At 36.8% G+C, this 21,242-nt stretch overlaps 1 protein-coding gene across 18 annotated transcripts in view; it reads right to left on the reverse strand.

Moving 5' to 3' along the window:
* The window catches only part of LOC127525051 (regulating synaptic membrane exocytosis protein 1-like), a 78,113-nt gene that overhangs the window by 25,763 nt on the left and 31,108 nt on the right, over positions 1 to 21,242 (reverse strand). For 16 of the 18 annotated variants that reach the window (XM_051917238.1, XM_051917242.1, XM_051917239.1 and 13 more), the window contains 11 exons: positions 12,144 to 12,445; positions 8,061 to 8,884; positions 4,491 to 4,531; positions 3,472 to 3,582; positions 3,167 to 3,266; positions 2,557 to 2,680; positions 1,677 to 1,723; positions 1,447 to 1,562; positions 1,228 to 1,358; positions 412 to 583; positions 165 to 318 (listed from right to left, as the gene is read on the reverse strand). In XM_051917238.1, coding sequence (XP_051773198.1) covers positions 165 to 318; positions 412 to 583; positions 1,228 to 1,358; positions 1,447 to 1,562; positions 1,677 to 1,723; positions 2,557 to 2,680; positions 3,167 to 3,266; positions 3,472 to 3,582; positions 4,491 to 4,531; positions 8,061 to 8,884; positions 12,144 to 12,445 — 2,122 coding nt within the window. Of the gene's footprint in view, positions 1 to 164; positions 319 to 411; positions 584 to 1,227; positions 1,359 to 1,446; positions 1,563 to 1,676; positions 1,724 to 2,556; positions 2,681 to 3,166; positions 3,267 to 3,382; positions 3,583 to 4,490; positions 4,532 to 6,985; positions 7,075 to 8,060; positions 8,885 to 12,143; positions 12,446 to 21,242 lie in introns of those variants that run through there. The other 2 variants (XM_051917255.1, XM_051917257.1) reach the window with 2 other exon arrangements.

The raw sequence follows: 21,242 nt of genomic DNA on the forward strand, positions 1-21,242 counted from the left end.
TATGATTGGTTAGATCGTCTGTCAATCAAACTCCCGGCGAAGGGTCAATTGAATTCATTCCTAGCAAATTCCTCCCTGCAAGAGAATAAGAACTTAAACACAAAGTGATTTACCATGTTCAACACTTTCAGATCACATCCCCACCAGCGGGGCCTTCTACTTACGCTGCAGCTTTTTGGTGGGTGTTTCTGTGTGGCCGTGTCTGCGGGGCAGGTATGGCGACGGGTGCGGCAGTGGGATGGAAGAGACATCATGTGTCTGCAGCTTGTACCAGTGAGGCTTGTCATCTAGCAGGGCAGTCTCCAGCTCGATCAGGATCTAGGTTCACAGACAGTCAGGTGAAATACTGTGTACGAATGTTTTCAGAGAGCAATTCATGTTAAATGGACAAGGTTAACATATGCTTTGTACCTCTCCCAGAAAGTCACTCTCCTCCTCTTGTATTCTGGGTTGGTCCCACACAGTAATCTCCAGCATGTGCTCCCTGAAATCCCGACGATGGACATGAGAATACACAAACGTCTGGTTCCACTTGGGTTCCAGACTTTTCTTCACTGTTTTTGTCCTTCTCTTGCTCTTATCACTAGAGTAAAACAAATATACACATTAAACAATATAATGAGAACATTAAAACTCAATTACAATTGCTTGATTCACATATCAGCACTAATCAAAATTCATAAATTTAATGAAAAAATTGTTATTTAGTGTTTGATCTACACTACCATTCAAAGGTTTGAGATCGGTAAAACTTTGTAATGTTTCTGAAAGTCTCTTATGTTTACCAAGACTGCATTTATTTGTTCAAATATACAGTAAAAACAGTAATATTGTGAAATAATATTGTAATTAAAATGTGATTTATTCTATTGATGGCAAACATGAATATGGTGATTTGCTGCTCATGAAACATTTCTTATTATATTATCAATATAAACTTAATATTTTTTTAGAAACCGTGATACTAAATGAATAGAAAGTTAATAAGAACAGCACTTATTTGAAATATAAATCTTTTGTATCATTATAAATGTCTGTCAGTTTTGATCAATTTAATGCATCCTTGCTGAATAAAAGTATTTTTTAAAAATCGTACTAACCACAAACTTCTGTACGGTAGTGTATAGTGTCACAATAATAAAAAAATACAATGACAAATTTCTTGATACCAAAATTAACACAGCAGGAAAAATCTAATATGCTAATATACAACTATCAAATTAATACCTTCTATCAGGCAGGAAGTACATTTTGACATATGGGTTTCTGGGTCGTCCATCCGATCTGGGCGGCAGGTCTATAGCCTGCAATACGTTCACTATCAGCTGATGGCCAACCTTATCATACCACATTTTCACCTGCAAGACAAGTAAATACACGGCTAATAAACAAAAACTCTAAGCACAACATGGTGAATTGCCCTTGTTTTCTTCAGTATTTACTGACCGACAGCTGTCCAGGCAGTAGCTGAGGGGCATCTCTAAGACCACTTGGGCTAGATGGGGACAGGACAGATATAGATGGTCTTTCCATCTTCTGTGATTCAAAAGAACTTGAACCTGCTGCAGAGGGACAAGGAAAAAGAAGTGGTGATAACATCTGAATAGTGTTTGTATATATACTTCCATATATATATATATTGATCAGATTCTTGATTCATTTGACTCAGTACGTACTAGATTCTAATGGAGGATGTGATGTTTCTGGTATTCGTGGTATATCACTAAAAGAAAGAGATCACATGTCCATACATTAGTTGTCAACATTAAAACAATGCATACTACTGTTTAAAATTTTGGGAATTTATTTGAAACATTAATCATTTGTAACATTATAAATGTCCTTAGTGTCACTTTTGATTAATTGAATGCATCCTTGCTACTGTAAATATAAAAGTATTAATTTCTTTCAAAAAATAAAATCTTACTGACCCTAAACTGTGGCATTTATTTTAAAGCAATACAGTACAAACATGCATTTGAGGTTTGTTAGTTTCAAATGATAAAACAAGATAAACTGCTCAAAACTTATTTTTGACAAGTTCATTTTCAGAAAAGCTCTAGCATCTTTTGTTTAGCAGACATTTTTAAGTGACATGAGTGTCCAAATACTCTGTATACAGTGACATCTGTTTTTTAGTCAAACATCATTAGCCAGAGGTTTTGTACAGAGGACAGAAGGAGGTGTGTACATCACAAGTTTATTCTTAGGACTTTAAAAAAAAGCTGACAGAAGCAAATGAGTAGAGAATTCAGAGACGAGCTCCTAAAATCATCTCTTAGACTTTATTTTACTTGCTGCTTAGATTTATACACCCTTTGCAAGAGTTTGGAGAGAAATCAATGAATACATCTTTTTAAAGAGGTAGGAGGACAGAGCAGAGTAGAATATAATGGTTCATAGTGAAAACTAAACAAAATACAGACTATTCAAACACTCCTGTTTAGTGATTTGACTTTGTCCGGACTAGAATGAATTCTAAAAAATGCTTTTTGTGCTTTGCCGTTAGTTACCTAACAGTCAGATACCCAGCAAGGCATGTGATGGATGACTTACCCAATTGGCCTTGATACTACTAATTCAACTTTTGGTTCTGTTTGAGAATTCAAGATGATATTGTAAACTTCTTTCTTGGTTAATCCTGGTAATGATTTACCATTCCACTGAAGCACTTCATCACCTACAAACAGCCAAAATGTGTGTTGTCACATTAAATTCCTGTATACATCTGAGGACATCCACAGTTACATTCTTAAAATAGATTTTACTGAATAAACACGCTCATTGAGAAGAAATTCAGAAAATTTCTGACCATCAGAACAATTTAAGCTTGTAAAATAACATAATTTTTTGAGAAAAGAATGCAGACAATATGCAAATTATATACTGACTTCTAAAGACACTTGCTGTCTATGTTTATTCATCTACAACAATAATAGAATGTCTTTGAATCATCTTCATTCGGGGGCTTTTCTTTGCAAATACTGATATATGCCAATGGTTCTCAACCTTTTGACTCAAAGGCCCTGTGTTATACATAACAATATTCAAAGAACCTCATTAAATCTTTTTAAATCACACTTTTTAAATGTATTTGATTGCAATGTTTAATCAATTTACAGCTCTAGTTTTTTAAGTTTCAAACTGAGGGAAGAGCTGGACTCACCGGCCCGTAGATGACCCACCACATCAGCTAGACTTCCTTTCTTGACTTTGGTGATGAAGGCCCCAAGTCTCCCAGTTTCTGTAATCTTCCCCCCAACCACCTGTACCAATACAAATTAATTAAAGATGGGTAAAGTCTACAGAGAATTCATAAACGCCACAAAATGTATTGAGGATATCCTGTATTTTGAGTGTTTTTGTTTTTTCTTTTTCGTACATGGTTCATGACATGATGTAGTTGTTGACTTCATTACAGTGAGGAGAGGAACCCTTGTGTTTATACAGTATGTTTAGCTCTCCTCTCACCTTTAGCCCCAGCAGAGCCCCAGCCTCTTTTGGCATGGCTGTTCGCTTGCTCAAAGTGATTCGGCCAATTAAATGATCACCTTCCTTGGAGGGCTGCCATGTAACCGGATGCTAAAGAAAACAAGGAGGAGATTAATCCCATCAGAGAAAGTACCATCCCATTACATCTAACCCTTACTTCACCTGCACACTCAATCGCATACACACACACAGACAGACAGACACAACTAGGGTTATTATAGTTAACTAAAACTAAAACCATAAAAAACATTTTTGTTACTTTAAATTAAGTAAACATTAACTAAAATAACATTTCTCATTTTAATTTAGTTTAACTTGATATACTAAAATAACAATTAATAAAACATAGACATGTATTTTTTTTTTTTAAATGATAAGAACACAACAAAATTACTAAACTTTACCTAAAAGTAAAATGAAATGGAATATATATATATATATATATATATATATATAAAATCTAAATAATAATAAAAACTATAATAGAATCTCAATAACACTGGACAACTCATGAGCGTTCTCAGTCACTTTAAAGTTAACATAAAATACAAAATTGAACTTATTTACTTTTTTAATGCACCTTCCTGCTCTTATTGTAAATGATTGTAAAAGAAAATGTTATTATAAATGTTTATTCAGAACATTATTTTTTTTCCTTACATCACTTAAGACCGCACAGGCTAAATTATTTGAACCAATAACTAAATATCTATTTAGTGATTGTCTTAGCAAACTTGCATTCAGTATTGCTCAATTCTGGTATGTTACATTTGCATTACATGCATTTCCTAGGAATCGAACCCATAACCTTGGCATTGCTAGCACAATGCTTTAATATTTGAGCTACAGTAACATAACATTACAAAACAAAACATTTGCTACATTTGGAATTTTTCTTCGTAATAAATATCACATTCTGGAGGTAAAATAGACTGTGAACATAAATTCATGTTGACTTTAAATATACTGATTATATCACAAGGTGGGAAAAAACGTACATGCCATGCGGTGGGGTCCAGTGGACAGCACTCCCAGTCCCCTAAAACACACACAAAAGTTCATTGAGTTTATAAACATGTTGACTATATGAGCTGCCACCTTACACTAGCCAGAGTCCATCTCTAAACCCGCTCTGTTTACGCTTATTGAATATTTGAGCCCCAGAGGGGCACTTGCAGCCAAGATCTCACACCAAAATATGCTTTGCTTTGACCCACTAGCAGAGAAAGACTGAGAACTGGGATTAAAGTGGCCGCTGTGTTCATGAATATGTGTTTAAGAGCTACATTTAGTCCCCAGACAGAGGAAGCAATGATGACACGCAAAGCTGAATACACATTGCCACACGGACACACACAAACACACAGGCACCAAGGGACAGTCTCAGCGTTTTCCGTGATGTTGGCCTTCTATTTACTGTTGGCATGTTATATGGATGAGTGCCATGTGCATACGGGTTTCTGGGCTGTTTTCCGGTTAATTTTTTAGCACCTGGGGCGTCTTGAACATGACGCACAGAGAGGGTGAGGAGTGCTGAAATTTTCTTCCAAAAAACAAAAATAGATTGTACAAACTTGTAATTACTTTTAGTCAGCTGTTAAAATGTTTATCCCCGGTTTCACAGATAAGGCTTAAGCTTAAGCTGTTTTAACTGAAAGCAACTTGTATATTAAAACATGTCAGTGCCATTGTTTTGTCTCAAGATGCACACCAGTAATATTTTTTTTTATAAAAGCTACTTAAATGTCCTAATTGAACTAAGGCCTAATCCTGGCTTAATCTAAGCCCTGTCTGTGAAACCAGGCCAAAATGTTTTTAAATGTTTCAAATATTTTAAAATGTAGTTTTAAGTAAAATAAAAATTGAATGCATGCCTGGTTGGCTAATTGCTTTTATAAACCAACAGTCAATAAATAATATGTGGTATTTGCTAAGGGAAGCATCACTTTTATTATTGCTCATACTTGATTATAATTGAACAATGTTAGGATTTTGAACAAACTTTGAACTAAATGAAGTATTAAACTTTGGCACATAACTAAACTCAGTGGACATGATTAATACTTCAAATCATGTGGTTAATTGAGAGGTATGCTATTGCTTTTCTTACTGAGGTTTTCACCATTGGAAAGACTGACAAAAAAAAACACAGATTTGAACTGAAACTATTCATTTTATAAAGTAGCTTCAGCTGAAGTATCTGATAAAATAAAAATGTTAAGGGGTTCGAAATAAAAAAACAAAAAACCCTTGAGACCTGGATAGATTACTTACAAGTATGTCAGGGATTCTTCATAGGTTACTTTTTTAAGAAAGGCTGCTTCTTCACTGTCTAACCCAGTTCTGAGCAGGGTTGTCCTATAAAAGTTACTCTAAATAAAAATGTTAAACTCTGGAAAGCAGCAAAATTGAACTATAACTCCTGAAAGTAAAAAAAAATACAACAACAAAAAAACACAATTTCAGCACAAAACAATGAACAACTTACAAAAGCAACATGTACAGTATAAATCATAATCAACTGCCACAGGTCTGCATGCAGTAATATTAAGCTGTCTCATGGTATAAATGTTTAATACACTGCTTGTTGTATGGTGGATTGGTCCCCTGTGTGGGCTTTTATCTAAGCCTTGTACTGAAGTGTCTCCACTTCTCATTACTTCTCATTCACATGACCTACTTAGCAAATAAATATTTCATAAGTAAATACTTCCACATTGAAACATACAGTATGCATTGTGTAACAATTACGTCACTCTAAAAAATAAATAGCGATAGATGGGTGTTTCCTCAACTATAGGCACTTCTGATGTATTTAATTTGTCTAACAATGCCCAACAGTAGAAAAACATACATCACAGAAAAATAATTTTTTTCTTAAAATCATGTACACAGTGTCATTTCCACCAGATCTAAAATTATGTATTGTGTTTAATAGCATTATGTGATGATAATGACAGCGATGGAAAAAAAAAATTGGGGATTAAATTGGCCACCTGCTTTACTTTTATCATTTGATAGTTAGCATTTATGTAGCCAAAATACACACATAAATAATATTGGCACAAATTTTGCATAATTAGACAAAATTGCAGCTAGATTAGATCTATATTAAACGCAATTATTTTTTTTATATATTAAAAGTGAAAGTCTACTATAGGCCTGGCACAAGTGTAAAAGATAAAATAGATTATAGATGAATAAATGATAAATGCATATAAAAAGTACAAAAAATCAAATGATGAAGGCATCTTTCCAAGACAAAAGGAAAATTTAATGCAAAAATTAACCTCTGGTAAAAGTGCCCACTATTGAATAATCACCCAGTTTTGTACAACTGAAAAATACATTTTAAGTTTAAAGTTGAAATTATAACTCCATTCTTTGGCCTTTAACAACCAATATATCAGCTTTACATATAGTTCAACATAACAAAAGTACAACTTCAATTGTTCTATACCTATTCTTAAGGAGAAAGAGTCAATTCTCTTACCTGTTGTTTTGTGAGGTTGTTGAAACTGATGAAATGTTGTTCCACTGATAAGAGCAAACTTATGTTCTGCTCAGCCTCCTCTCAATCTCCTGTTCTCCTATTTTTAGTCTCTCATTCCTTCTTCCATAGTCTGTCTTTCCTATTCACCCCACAATGTTTACATTTCACCCCTGGCTTGTGTTAATACACTGACCTTTTAAGTCTGTGTTCAGTCAGTTTGCCAGACTAACAACACAGTGCCATGTGAATAAGCTTCAACCTTTACATATACACTGTAAATATACTGTAAAATACTGTTTTTGAAACTTGGATTTGCAATTTATTAGTACATAAATGAGGTTTTCAACAGTTTACATGAACCCCAGAACCCCAATATGAAAAAAAAAAAAAAATAAAGAAATAAAAATGAACTGTTATATTTTCTAATACACTACTATTCTAAAGTTTGGGGTTAGTAATACTTTATTTCATTAAATTATTACTTTTATTCAGCAAGCATTAATTAAATTGTTCAATCAAAGTGACAGTAAAGACAATTCTAATAACTACAATGTTTAGAAAGATATCCATTTCAAATAAATGCTGCTCTTTTGAACTTTCTATTCAATTCTGAAGACAAAAAAAAAAAAAAAAAAATCAGGTTTCCAGAAAACTATTAAGCAGCACAACTGTTTTCAACAATGATAATAATAAGAAATGTTTCTTAAGCAACAAATCAGAACATTAGAATGATTTCTGATGGATTTTAAAAATCTTACCAACCCCAAGCTTTTCAATAGTAGTGTATATAATAATATACACGAATAATAATGGTTGAAACCCCTGGCGTTAGCACACAAAGGAAATAAAGAGCCTTGCAGCATTCAGAAGAAGTCATATAACCACTCGATAATCATTGCTAATCCATTTGTTTGCATTTGTGCGTGTTGCAAAAACTATCAAATTCATAAATCAAATCAAATGTTACATTTATGTTGATGCTGGTTTCCTTTCCTAAATTATGGAGAATTGTGTTTATGCAAACACATGATAAAATGTATAAAATTATACAAAAGCAGTTATCCATCGGACCCACCTCTCTCGCTGACGCTCTCGATCTCCACATCTTCACAGCTGGTGTACTCCGGTGTCGAACCAGCCTCTTCCTCCGAGCTGCTGACGGACATCTGTCTCTTGTTGCCGCCCCGTTTGCTCTTGTACGGACGGGGCGGGGGCGGTCGTAGAGACTCCGATTGGTCAGAGCTGAGCGAATCGTTGCGCAGCATGCTCTCTGCTTTTTGTCGTTTCGATTTGCGCAGTAGTGCAGCCGAGCCAGGGTCCAAGTGGCTCGGCTGCAACTTCCTGTCCCATTCCTGAGGCTCTCTAAGTTCAGGGGGGCCTGCGGGCATGGCAGGACCCACCCTGAACCCCGGAGCTGGCGGCTGTGGGGTGTGGTTCGTTTTAGCGGGAGGACCCTGCATAGCCGGTGCACCCTGCAAACCTGTACCCCCCGCGGTCCTCTCTGGCACGTAGGCCTGCTGCTGCCCCTCCAGCGAGGTCTGCCGCCCATCTGCCCATCTCCGTGCACCTCTGTTGTCCTGCACCATCTCTCCTGCTTCCCTCACCTTAGGCTGCATTCGTCCATCAGGCTCCGCTGGCCGGAGTTTGGCCGGATGATGTGGAGCATTTGGGTCAGTCCTGCACTGTTCCCTGGGTGATTTCTGCTCTCCCTCAGTCCTTCTAGTCTCAGGACTGTCGTGTTCCTGAGAGCGAGTCTTCATCAGTCTTCGACTTTCTCTCCGATTTTCTCCGGACTCTCGCTCTTCGGAACCCTGGGACTGGATTCTAGATAGCCCTCGCCGCCTCTCTCCTCTTGGCCCTGGCTTGCCATTCTGATCAGAGGCTGCTGGTGGCTTTTTTCTAGAGGTCAAATAATCACACAGCATCAGAGATTTAGACAGTCACACACCTTATATTAAGCAGGCACAATATGATAAGTGTCAAGTAGTATGTTTGTCCACATTGAAAAGAACTAGATGCTGTTTTAGTGAGAATGCACCATGGTTGAAGGCATAACAGTGCAATGCTTCAAAAATAGAAACGAAATGAGTGGTGCAACGTCCTGATGCTGCTTGCTTGTCATAAAAAGACCAGCCTAAGCTGTTCTGCAGGCCTGAGCTTGTTTAATCTGGTCTCCAAGCATTGTCAAGCTGGTCTTCAACTGGTCTAACTGGGGTCCTAGTCTGGTCAAGCTGGTGTTTAAGTTTGGCAGCCAGTTGGCCTTCCACCCTAACCAGTTAAAAAGGGATGTTTTGTTATAGCTTTTGTAGCAAGGGCGCCGCCATATTGCAGTACTACAACCTGTGACGTCACTGGGTTGGTTGTCTTGTGTGAGTTAAACAGATACAGCGATAGAGAGTCAGTTAAAGACAGACAGTGGAGGACAGATAGTGAAAGATAAAGACAAAGACAGTGAAAGATGGAAACTGGAAAGCCACAAGGCATCAGAAGACAAAAGGGAGGCCACTATTGCATTGCTCCTGGATGTAATAATGAGTTTTACAGTGTTAAAGCAAAGGAAAAAACAGTCCATTTTCCCTCAGTACTAAGAACACTATTTCTTCGCTTCACGATACACATTCAAACACAAGTTCCACTGTCTCAAGATTTCCATACTTGGCTATACAATATGTTGCCAAAATGACTGTCAGAAATTAAAATAAACCACAACCATTATAAACACCGGTTTGTCATTCCACAACATACAGAGATCAAAGCTGATGCAAACCTCAAAATAAACATTTCTCACTGTGAGTCCACGTTTACCAATCAGGACTGATACACTGGATATTCTCCAAACGTTATCCGTAATCTCATCATCTTCCTTGCCTTCATCTGGATCCTTCTGCATTACGTGCAATGAAGTTTTTAACCAACTTTTCCTTCACCGCTGAAGCCCTGAATTATTTTTGTTTGCATATTTTTTATCAGCCCAGAATTTCCTTGCAAATAGAACTGGAGCCCTCAATTGATCAACTACTTAATGACAGATTTTATGAGTTTATCTATTAGTAACGATTACAGCAACTAAGCAGAAAAATCAAAGACCAGAATCGACACTATAACAATTTTCATTAATCCAATGGATCCAACCAACCCCGTGATGTCACATGTTGTAGTACTGCAAGATGGCGGCGCCCTTGCTACAAAAGCTAACAAATTTTTTTTTTCATTTAAATGGTCACATTTATCATGTAATTTTTGATTGGAGTGGAAACCAATTTTCTAAATAATGTTAACCTAACTGACTGCTTCATTTCCTCTTATTTTCTTCAGCATGGAAGGCTCAGATTTAAATAGAGTAGATACCTTTTAACACTTTTTAATCAGGTCATCTTCGTATGTATGTGTAAATACTGTATATCATGTCAGTAAAATAATATACAGGTAAATACAACAATGTAATTATTAAAGTCAGCATGAAACAGAAGTTAATCTTAATATAATATAATATACAACCCGAATTCCGGAAATGTTGGGACGTTTTTTAAATTTGAATAAAATGAAAACTAAAAAACGTTCAATTCACATGAGCCAATTATTTTATTCACAATAGAACACAGATAACATAACAAATGTTTAAAGAGAGAAATTTGACACTTTTATCCACTAAATGAGCTCATTTCAAATTAGATGCCTGCTACAGGTCTCAAAAAAGTTGGCATGGGGGCAACAAATGGCTGAAAAAGCAAGACATTTTGAAAAGATTCAGCTGGGAGAACATCTAGCAACTAATTAAGTTAATTGATATCAGGTCTGTAATATGATTAGCTATAAAAGGGATATCTTAGAGAGGCAGAGTCTCTTAGAAGTAAAGATGGGCAGAGGCTCTCCAGTCTGTAAAACAGTGTGTAAAAAGATTGTGGAATACTTTAAAAACAATGTTTCTCAACGTCAAATTGCAAAGGCTAAAAAACGTCCCAACATTTCTGGAATTCAGGTTGTATATTATATTAAATCTCATCATCTACAATGCATAACATCATCAAAAGATTCAGAGAAACTGGAGAAATCTCTGTGCGTAAGGGACAAGGGCTCGTTGTCTTCGCGCCCTCAGATGACACTGCATCACTCATCGGCATGATTGTGTCAATGACATCAGTAAAAGGGCCCAGGAATACTTGGAATGGTCCAGAAGCGCCGTCGTGTCCTGTGTTTAAAATGTTTCAAAGTGGAAAAGTGTTCTATGGTCAGACGAGTCCAAATTTGACATTCTTGTTGGAAATCACAGATGCCGTGTCCTCTGGGCTAAAGAGGAGGGAGACCTTCCAGCGTGTTATCAGCGTTCAGTTCAAAAGCCAGCATCTCTGATGGTATGAGGGTGCATAAGTGCATACCGTATGGGCAGCCTGCATGTTTTGGAAGGCACTATGAATGCTGAAAGGTATATAAAGGTTTAAGAGCAACATATGCTACTCTCCAGACGACGTCTATTTCAGGGAAGGCCTTGTGTATTTCAGCAGGACAATGCAAAACCACATACTGTAGCTATTACAACAGCATGGCTTCGTCGTAGAAGAGTCCGAATGCTGAATTGGCCTGCCTGCATTCCAGATCTTTCACCTATAGAGAACATTTGGCGCATCATTAAATGAAAAATACATCAAAGACGACCACAAACTCTTCAGCAGCTGGAAACCTATATCAGGCAAGAATGGGACCAAATTCCTGCACCAAAACTCCAGAAACTCATAACCTCGATGCCCAGATGTCTTCAAACTGTTTTGAAAAGAAGAGGAGATGCTACACCATGGTAAACATGCCCCCGTCCCAACTATTTTGAGACCTGTAACAGGCATCAAATTTGAAATGAGCTCATTTTGTGCATAAAATTGTAAAATTTCTCAGTTTAAACATTTGTTATGTTCTATTGTGAATAAAATATTGGCTCATGTGATTTGAAAGTCTTTTAGTTTTCATTTTTTCAAATTTAAAAAACATCCCATTTCCGGAATATGAGTTGTATATAAAATACACTTTTTTCCCTTATTGTGATGTATATTCAAGTTAAACGGCTTTTCAAATGAGAAAAAATGTAGGACAGGACTTGATTTTGTCCATCAGGAATTGACTGGCACGTTGTTGTGTGCTATTGCTGTGAAAAGAGGTTGAAATGTACCTATCTTGTGGAGGCTCACTGCGTGAGCGCGATGACAGCGTGTCAGCTGACCCTGTAGAGGAGCCTTTTCTGGGGTCGGTTGGGGCAGGTGGCTGGGCGTCATGGGCAGTAGAAACGGAGGAGTTAAGAGGGTTCTGAGACCTAGAGCGCAACTTCTTCTCTCCAACGGGGTCTCCACACATGGCTGGTTCACTCACTGCTGACCCCAGCTCTCCAGGCTTGGGCCCATGGCTGGGAAACCATTCTCCTGATTTAGTGAGTATATCCTGTTGCCTTCGGCACTGGTTACATACCCACATTACCTGGGGTAGAAGAAATATCATATTTCAAACTTATGTCAGTATTGCTGTGTAAGGGTGGTCGGCAACAAATTAATCAACCTACAAATTGCCTTTTTTATTAATTAATTTATTTATTTATTTTAATCTGGGATATGAGTGTTTTGACATGGAAAAAATTGCACACTTCGCCTGTGTGTAAAATATAATACTAGGGGGAAAAAAGACAGATGAAATGAAGATGGCACATTCATGCAGTTCATGATTCTGGGTCAATGACATCAGTTGTGTCCATGATAAAGAAAAAGACAAATCTTTAAAAAAATCATGTTGGCCCTTATATGGTTTCTAAAAAACAACAACACGTGGTGTAAAATGTAATAATACACTTTCCTTGCACCTTGAATACATGTTATCATTATTCCCCAAAAATATACCTTTTAAAGAATAAGTCATAAATAATAATTAGGGATGCACCGATACCGATACCAGTATGGGGCTGATACCAAGCTCATGTACTTGTACTCGTACTCGTAAAAATACCCCCGATACCAAAGGCCGATACCTCACGTGACGTAACTGACAGAATTTTCTGTGCACAGAGACACCAACGGCAGCAGCAGAAACAATGTCAGCCTCAGAGGTGTGGAAATACTTCAAAATTATTGATGACAATCCACACATTGCGAACTGCATGCATTCAATCACAATTCGTTATCGTTTAGTGAAGGCGGGATAGGCGGAAACGCGCTGAATGACACAGACCAGAAACGCGCTCTCTCTCTTTCTTGCGTGCGATCCCAGTTCTCTCAGACAGCGCGCAATCAGTTCTCCTTGTACCTGAATGGTCAAATGCACACATAGTTGTCAAAATGTCCATCGTGTGGAGTATCTCACGTAAATACAGTTGGTTATGGCTTAAGTGGACGTAAACATTTGGGTTAAAACAGGATGTGTGTCAGTATCCATGGATTTGGTCTTAAAGGGACCATAGCCTAATTAAATATTTGTTATTAATGCTAATAAAACAACAAAAGATGTTAAATAAACGTATACATGGTAAATAAACCTACTGTATCTAAAAAACAAGTTTATTTAATTTGTATCTCTATAGTATTTGTTGTATTGTTTGTAATTTGCTTGTAAATTTCTTTTTATATAACAACAATTATATATATTGGTAATTATGCCCTTTGAATGTTATTGGACACTGTGAAATTTTTGTTCTTTAAGTTTGTGACAAGCACATAAAAATTATTACTTTTTTCATTAGAGTAATAATAAAGAAGCTGTCCTACATTCATTAGTCTCACTGTGTTGTGTTTGGAAAACTGCAACATCACCAAAAAAAAAAAAGAGAGAGAGAGAGAGAGAGAGAGAGAGAGAGAGAAATTAATAAATGTATAGGCATCGGTATCGGTATCAGCAAGTACCAGAAAAAAAATATCGGTACTCGTACTCGGTCCTTAAAAAATGGTATCGTGCATCCCTAATAATAATATTTATTATAATGATAATTAATAATAATAACTATTATTATTTATTTTATAATCATCATTATTATTATTATTAATCATTTATTTTTAAAAAACTATTTATAAACATGCATTTTAAACTGCATTAAACATTTTTGGTAACATTTTACAATAAGGTTCCATTAGTTAACATTAGTTAATGCATTAACTAATATTAACTGACAATGAGCATGGTTAATAAAAATATAATTGCCCATTGTTAGTTCATGTTAGCTCAGGTCCTTTAAATAACATGAACAGATACCATTTTTAATGTTAATAATGTATTGAAATGTGTTGAAATGAATATTAACTAAGATTAATGAATGCTTTAAAAGTCTGTTTAATTTTTAGCTCGTGTTAACTAATGTTAACAAATGGAACCCTATTTTTTTTTAAATAAACTAATAGATAGGACAAAAAAGTTAATATATAAATTACTGTACATGCACCATGTTCACATAAAACATGTCTTCACTGACAGAGGGTCTACAAAGCTACAGATGAAAGCCTGTACATTGCCAAGGTTGTCAGTTAAACTGTTCTCCATCATGTATTGACCAAAAATAAAAGCTGAGGCGTTAAAAAAGAGCTAATCTGGCAGAGACACTGAAACCCTGCGATACGTGACTCAGGTCTGACAGACAAAACGGCAGCCCGCTATAAGGGATAATGTAGGCAGGAGGAGGTGTGAACTGAAAAAAATGAGACAGAGAGGAAACTGTTATGCTAGCAGGGATAAATGTAAAGACAAACAATGCATATAAGGTAGTAATGTTAGCTGACAGAACGGTGGGTGCTGTTGAAACAAGAGGTTGAAACTTGAAATTGCGAGGACCGTGGGATGTAATCACATGCCCACAGAGCAAAGGCATTGACCGTGGTCACTGTAGGGAAGATTCACAGGAACTGTGGGGAAAAGCATGGAGGGTCGGGCCGCGCTACACGCAAACATTAGCAGCGCTATCCATCACCCTCCTCCACACACACAGAAAGCCTGCCTGCTGATTCCTTTAGCAGGAGGATCAGGAGCGAGGAACACAAAAGATCTTGGCACATTCCAAATTTTTTTCTCCTTTTTTCCACTTCCCTCCTCCAGATTGCTTTTGATTAAAAGCTTGGGAGGTTGAGCGAGAGAGTAAGCGAGAGAGAGAGAGAGAGACACGCATCAACACGTCTATATTTATCCAGGCAGCCGCCCAGCACCATTGGGGATATGTTAAAAAATTCCCTAGCTCACTGCATAACTTTACTCAGTGAAGACTACCATTGATCCTGCGGATGCAAGGCCAAACAAGTGATCTTACACAGCGCAAACACACACACACACACACACACACACACGTACACACACAGACAGACGCAAACATATACAATGCGTAAGCTTACGCACACGCAGCCTTCTGCTGTTGATGTCCTTGCCAGACAAACATGCTCTGTGGTTATAGTCGGAAAACGAAATGTTCAAATGTGCCACCTGCTACCAGAACTCCTGTCCTAGTTTCCGTTTCTTTTTCTTTCTTCTTTTACTTTCTGTCACTCAACTAACTTATTTAATAAATCTAAACTCAAAATCAAAATTGACATGTTTTGGCTGTACTGGAACCATAAACTAAACAAATTAACACTATTTTTATAAAATTTTAATACCATACAGGGCTTCAACCTTTGAGAGCAGTAGCACCAAGTTCTTCAGATGGTGGTACCAGGACCTGATTTGGTAGCACTGGGAGAATTTTTAATCATAAAGTTGATTTAATCATAAAATTACTATTAATAAATGCAGTTACTAACAATATTACGTTTGTTTATTGTAAATTTGACAGTAAAGCACTGAGCGCGAATTGAAATGCAGATAAAATTAATTTTTATTAACAACAGAAACAGTTTTATGGGCAACAATTTAATATTCTACTCTTATTAAATGTACCATTGTTCTTTTATAGTATCATACTGAACTGACAGGCAGCTTCAGTGTTTATAAAAGCAGACAACATCTTCACATGACAAGACGGGAGGAATAAAACCCTAATCTCATGTGATTCACGCACTCAATCATCTTTATCGAAACCTAACATCACTCTGTATCAGTGTCAGACATTAACCTTTCCATTAAAAAGGGCAATATTTGTCCCCAGGAAGTGATTTTCCAGTCTATTTTACCTTCATAAGAGCATGTTTTTCCCCTTACCCACAAAAAGTGTGTCACCCATGAATACCACATACTTCAATCAATTAAGTAAAATAACAATTATAGTTGTTACCTACTGCATAAAATCGAATTAATTAATTTTTTCCCCACTGAAACACTTCATATTAGACACATATTCAAAAACAAATCTCTAAACAGTGTTAATTGAATATTACTTATATACTATTACAGTATTTATAAATTTTTTGAATTAGCTTTTATTTTTATAGTCAAGTCAAGTCACCTTTATTTATATAGCGCTTTTTACAATGCAGATTGTGTCAAAGCAGCTTCACAGTGATAAATGGTATATAATTTTGGCTGCACAGCAGTTCTTAAAGAAAATGCATTCAATGTAGGCAGATGCAAAGCACTGTTGAATATCAAATGTCAAATGTCAAGTGTCCCCAACTAAGCAAGCCAAAGGTGACAGCGGCAAGGAACCCAAACTCCAACAGGTGACATCAGGTGGCAAACAGGTGGCAAATAGGTGTTAAAATGGAGAAAAAAAAACCTTGGGAGAAACCAGGCTTAGTCGGGGGGCCAGTTCTCCTCTGGCAAACAGTGCTTTGTTACGATTCAGGTAGCTATCATAAGCCCGATAGGATCGCAACATTCAAAGTATTTATTCCAGTTCAATCCATCGTATTCATCACGCCGGTATGGATGGTTTGTCGAGGAACTATGCCACTGGCTGTCGTGTCGATGAGGCCTTCACAAGAAATTATACTTTCTGCTTTCATTTTAGTTTAAGTTTGGTTAATTTTGTTATGACATTTTTTTTTTTCAAATATTTCTATAGCTTTGATTTATTTTTATTTCCGTTTAATTACTTCAACTTATTTCAATTAGCTGACAATGCAACATCCATACTTAAAGTTTAAGTTTAAAGTAAAGTTTAAATTTTTCATCTAATATTCATATTTTATTTCAGCTTTATTTTAATTACAGAAAACCGTTTTATAATAGTTTTACCTAACAATGTCAATGCTGCCTCTAAAACAGCAAATACAAATATCTGAGAACGCAAGTACAGTCTGCAGAAACACTAAATAAAAAAAAAATTTAAATCAGGATTATGAATCAAACATCAGTTATAGACAGAAAACCAAGGAATTTGCAGCAGGGCATTTTTACCCCACATATGCACAAGGGGAATTTTTGTCTCTGTTGGTAGCAATTTTGACCCGGAGCCCCTGTTAATTTCTGACTCTACTCTATACACCTGGCTAATTATACACAATTTTAATTTGAAAACAAACAAACAAAAAAAACACCCACGCATGACATAATGTAGGCATGGTGAGAGGGGTGTTGATAAAGAGATGGCATGGTGTGTACAGGGCAGAGAGGGGCAAGAGGGGCAGCACTCTTACAATGAAAAAGCATTATGCTGTGATTGAACAGTGCTGGCTGAGCTCCAAACTAATCTAAAGTAAATCAGCAGCAGAATCCCCAGCTGTCAGGCACAGACCCCGACCCTCCCCACACGGATTACAACACTCAAATACCAGCCACCTCTTCTCCAACAACCCACAACACTGTACAGAGTGTGAGAGAGAGACACTTGCTCTCAGATCACAGATCGCTATAGACACCAAGACAGAAGGAGGAAGCCGTTTTAACCAAGACAAACTGGTTTCAGATGATTTGTTCATGTGTACAGACAGTAAAAGTGTAATACAGGATTAATAATGCACAGCTTTACAATATTACAGAAGGGGTAATTCAGCAATTGCTTTATAATTCAACAAACTGAGTTATCCCAAGAAATTTTCCTTGCAAGAACTGTAAAAGCACAAGACAGTTGTGATAGCCAGAAGATTCAGGATCTGTGCTGCAAGCAATATGTTGGTAGGTTCAATCCCTGGGAGGGGTGACCCTTTAAAATTGAAGTTAGATATTAAATGGGTCACAAGGAATAACATTTTTCTGGTTCTTTTGAGATTAAAGACTATAGGGTTATCAAAAGTACCGGTACTTCGGTACCAAGTCGATATTTAAATTTTAAAAACGTAACAGTACCAGTCTTTCTGCAGTACCTGTAGTATTGAGTACCGGGTCAATGCATTACCCGCTGATAGACGCTGCTTTCAAACGCTCCCTTGTATTTGTGAGCACGCTCTGTGAAGAGCATCAAAGGTTTCTATTTATGTGTTTTTGTAGCATTGAGCATTGTAGCCAATCACAGACATGTCTGAAGAGAGTGTGAATGCAATGGCCAATCAGAGGTGATTAAGTTAGTCAGAATCTGCTCAATACGCCATAGTTTGTTCAGCGTGAGCTCTGCATACTTGTAATTCATTTTGTTATAACCAACAAAGTATAAAGACTATGTAAATAAGAGATTCATTATGCAGTATAGACTGATTTTTTTCAGTGTCACACAAGCCGACCAATACTGAGCCGGCCTTCTGATGTAGAACCTGGAAGCGCTGAACGTAAACAACGTACAAGAATGACACAGAAGAGAAGATATTGTTGAATAAAGTCATTATTTTTGTTTTGTTTTTGAGCACAAAAAGTATTCTCATCGCTTCATAACATTAAAGTTGAACCACTGCAGTCATGTGGACTATTTTAAAGATGTCTTTAGTACCTTTCTGGACCTTGAAAATGGTGGTTAAATTGCTGTCAGATACCACTTGGATTTCATCAAAAATATCTTAATTTGTGTTCAGAAGATGAAGGAAGGTCTTACTGGTGTGGAACGACATGAGGGCAAGTAATTAATGACAGAATTTTCATTTTTGGGTGAATAATAACTTCTTTTAATGAATCTGTTTGAGACTGAAGACTTTACAAAAATGTCAGAGAGACATTCTTCATTTTCTTTAGTGGATTGTCCACAAAAAAAAAAAAAAATTGAACTTCTCCCATCTGTATGTATGTGTGGGCATGTGTTATCCAATACAAGCGTGTCCTGGATTACACTAAAGCATTCGTCCCTCTCCACCCTTTCAATGCAAGATTAAGAGAATGTAAGAGACAGTGTTTTTTATATTTAAAAGAAGTATATTTTTGTTTCTGTAAAACCGAACTCTGTCCATGCTTTTGTGATGCAAGAAAAATTAGTCTCAGTCTCAGCTCTTGTGTTTACATATGCATGAACAGTACTTGAGTGTGCAGGCAAAAGCTGTTTGTTGTGAATGGATCCAGAACCTCTTAAAAAGAGATTATCAAACGCGCTTATGCTGAAATTGACTAATCGATTGATCATCGACATATGAATATCTCCAGTGGCTCTTCTCCATGCAGTACCACAACGTGCCCATCACAGCTCACTGAAACAAACTCCTGAACTCTCAAAAGCTCTGCTAATACATTCCTGTCAGTCGAAAATCCAATGCAACGCTTGTTTGTATGGTCTCTCTGTCTAAACCACAAACCACAACGAAAATGAAAATGAACCACAAAATTTTTTAAATATATATCTGATTGTGTTTGTCTGAAAGAAGACAGTCATATACACCTAGGATGGCTTGAGGGTGAGTAAATCGTGGGAAAATATAAATTTTTGGGTAAACTATCCCTTTAACATCAAAGGTCGTCAATAGAGATAAAATGAAATGTTAAAATCAATTTAACAGCACTGTTTTTTTTTCTGTATAATAAACAATTTTGGTACTGTGTTGGGGACCAACTGAAAAGATTTACTTTAAAAAGGTCTGAATTTCCTTTATATCACGTAAATGCTACAACCGCTGAGCATCTTAACAATTTCCCACCGAGCCGTCATCTCACTCCGGCTGGCTGTGTTTGACTAGCAACTGAAGGCCTCTCATTCATCACCAGACTCCGCCTCTTCCTCCATCTTGTTAATATCATTTAATTTCCATCACTCGGCGAGATGCGTACAAGCAGGGTCATCCGTTGGTGTCAGGTCCACACAAACGGGGTGAATAAATGGAGTGCTTGAGTTCTGTGAGTGGAGGAAAAGGGAGAACGCAGTTCACGCTTCCACCTCCGACAGCTTGATGAATTGGGGCGGCAACAGGCAGAGCTAGACCCATAATTCAGCATGTTATAAATCCCGAATAAGGATGAAAGACTGCCACAAAAGACATTACTGTCCATTCCATCTAATGAGCCAGTACATCAGCGCCTGGAGACGCTCACCCACCGGCCCTCTCGCAAAACACTTCTTCACCCGTCCCTCGTACAAAGACCATTCTGATTGTTAAATACTGGATCAATAGAGTAAATAATCTATTTCATCTCCCTGCTGATGTTACAAAACCAACTTTCACTCTTTCGTCACCAAGACATACATCTCGCGCTTGACAAGCCATCTGCGGATCGATGCAGTCATAAGTTTAGCTCTACTTCCTCTCCAAACATCGGATCTTCTCTGAATTAAGCAGATTGATGAGGCCTATGAATACAATGCCTCCCATGGTACCATCAGCCATTTGTGCATGTGTGCATTTCATTGTTACATTACTTGTCCCCGTAGACCTCAAACCCAAATCCCCACTAGCTGGATCTGTGTCTCGTATTTTCACTACATAAAGTCCTGCTGTCTGACAAAAGGCCTTTAAAAAAGACAGTTGTTCTCACCAGGGTTATTGTAGTTAACTAAAACTAAAACCATTAAAAAAAAAAATTGTCAGTTGCCTAGACAACATTTCTTATTTAATTTAGTTTAGCTTGATGTACTAAAAAAAACTAAAACGGAAATAAAAATCAACAAAAACTATTACAGAAACACACACACACATATACATACACTATGGGAAAAAAAAGATTTTTCACTATTATTTACAAAATGATCTGCATTTTCATGGGTTTAAATAAAGATTTTTGTTATAAGAGACTATAAAAACAAACTTTGTGCATCAAAACCACACATTTACTGGTAAAAATTTAACTTGATTTTTAATGAAAATATGTAAGAATTTTGCAGTAAAATATCCAAAAACCACTAGGCCAGTGTTATATATTTTGTTCAGTTGAGTACTTACAATATCCCAAATGTTTCCAACTATTTGTATATTGTGAGAAAATCACGATTTTAACCAAGGATACGAGACGAGCGAATGCACAGAGTAACGTTATAACATCATTTTCAACACAGTAAAATGTATCTAATATGATAATCAGCGCTGTGTTACCT

This window comes from Ctenopharyngodon idella, chromosome 13 (genome assembly GCF_019924925.1).
Source record: "Ctenopharyngodon idella isolate HZGC_01 chromosome 13, HZGC01, whole genome shotgun sequence".
Classification (NCBI taxonomy): Eukaryota; Metazoa; Chordata; class Actinopteri; order Cypriniformes; family Xenocyprididae; genus Ctenopharyngodon; species Ctenopharyngodon idella.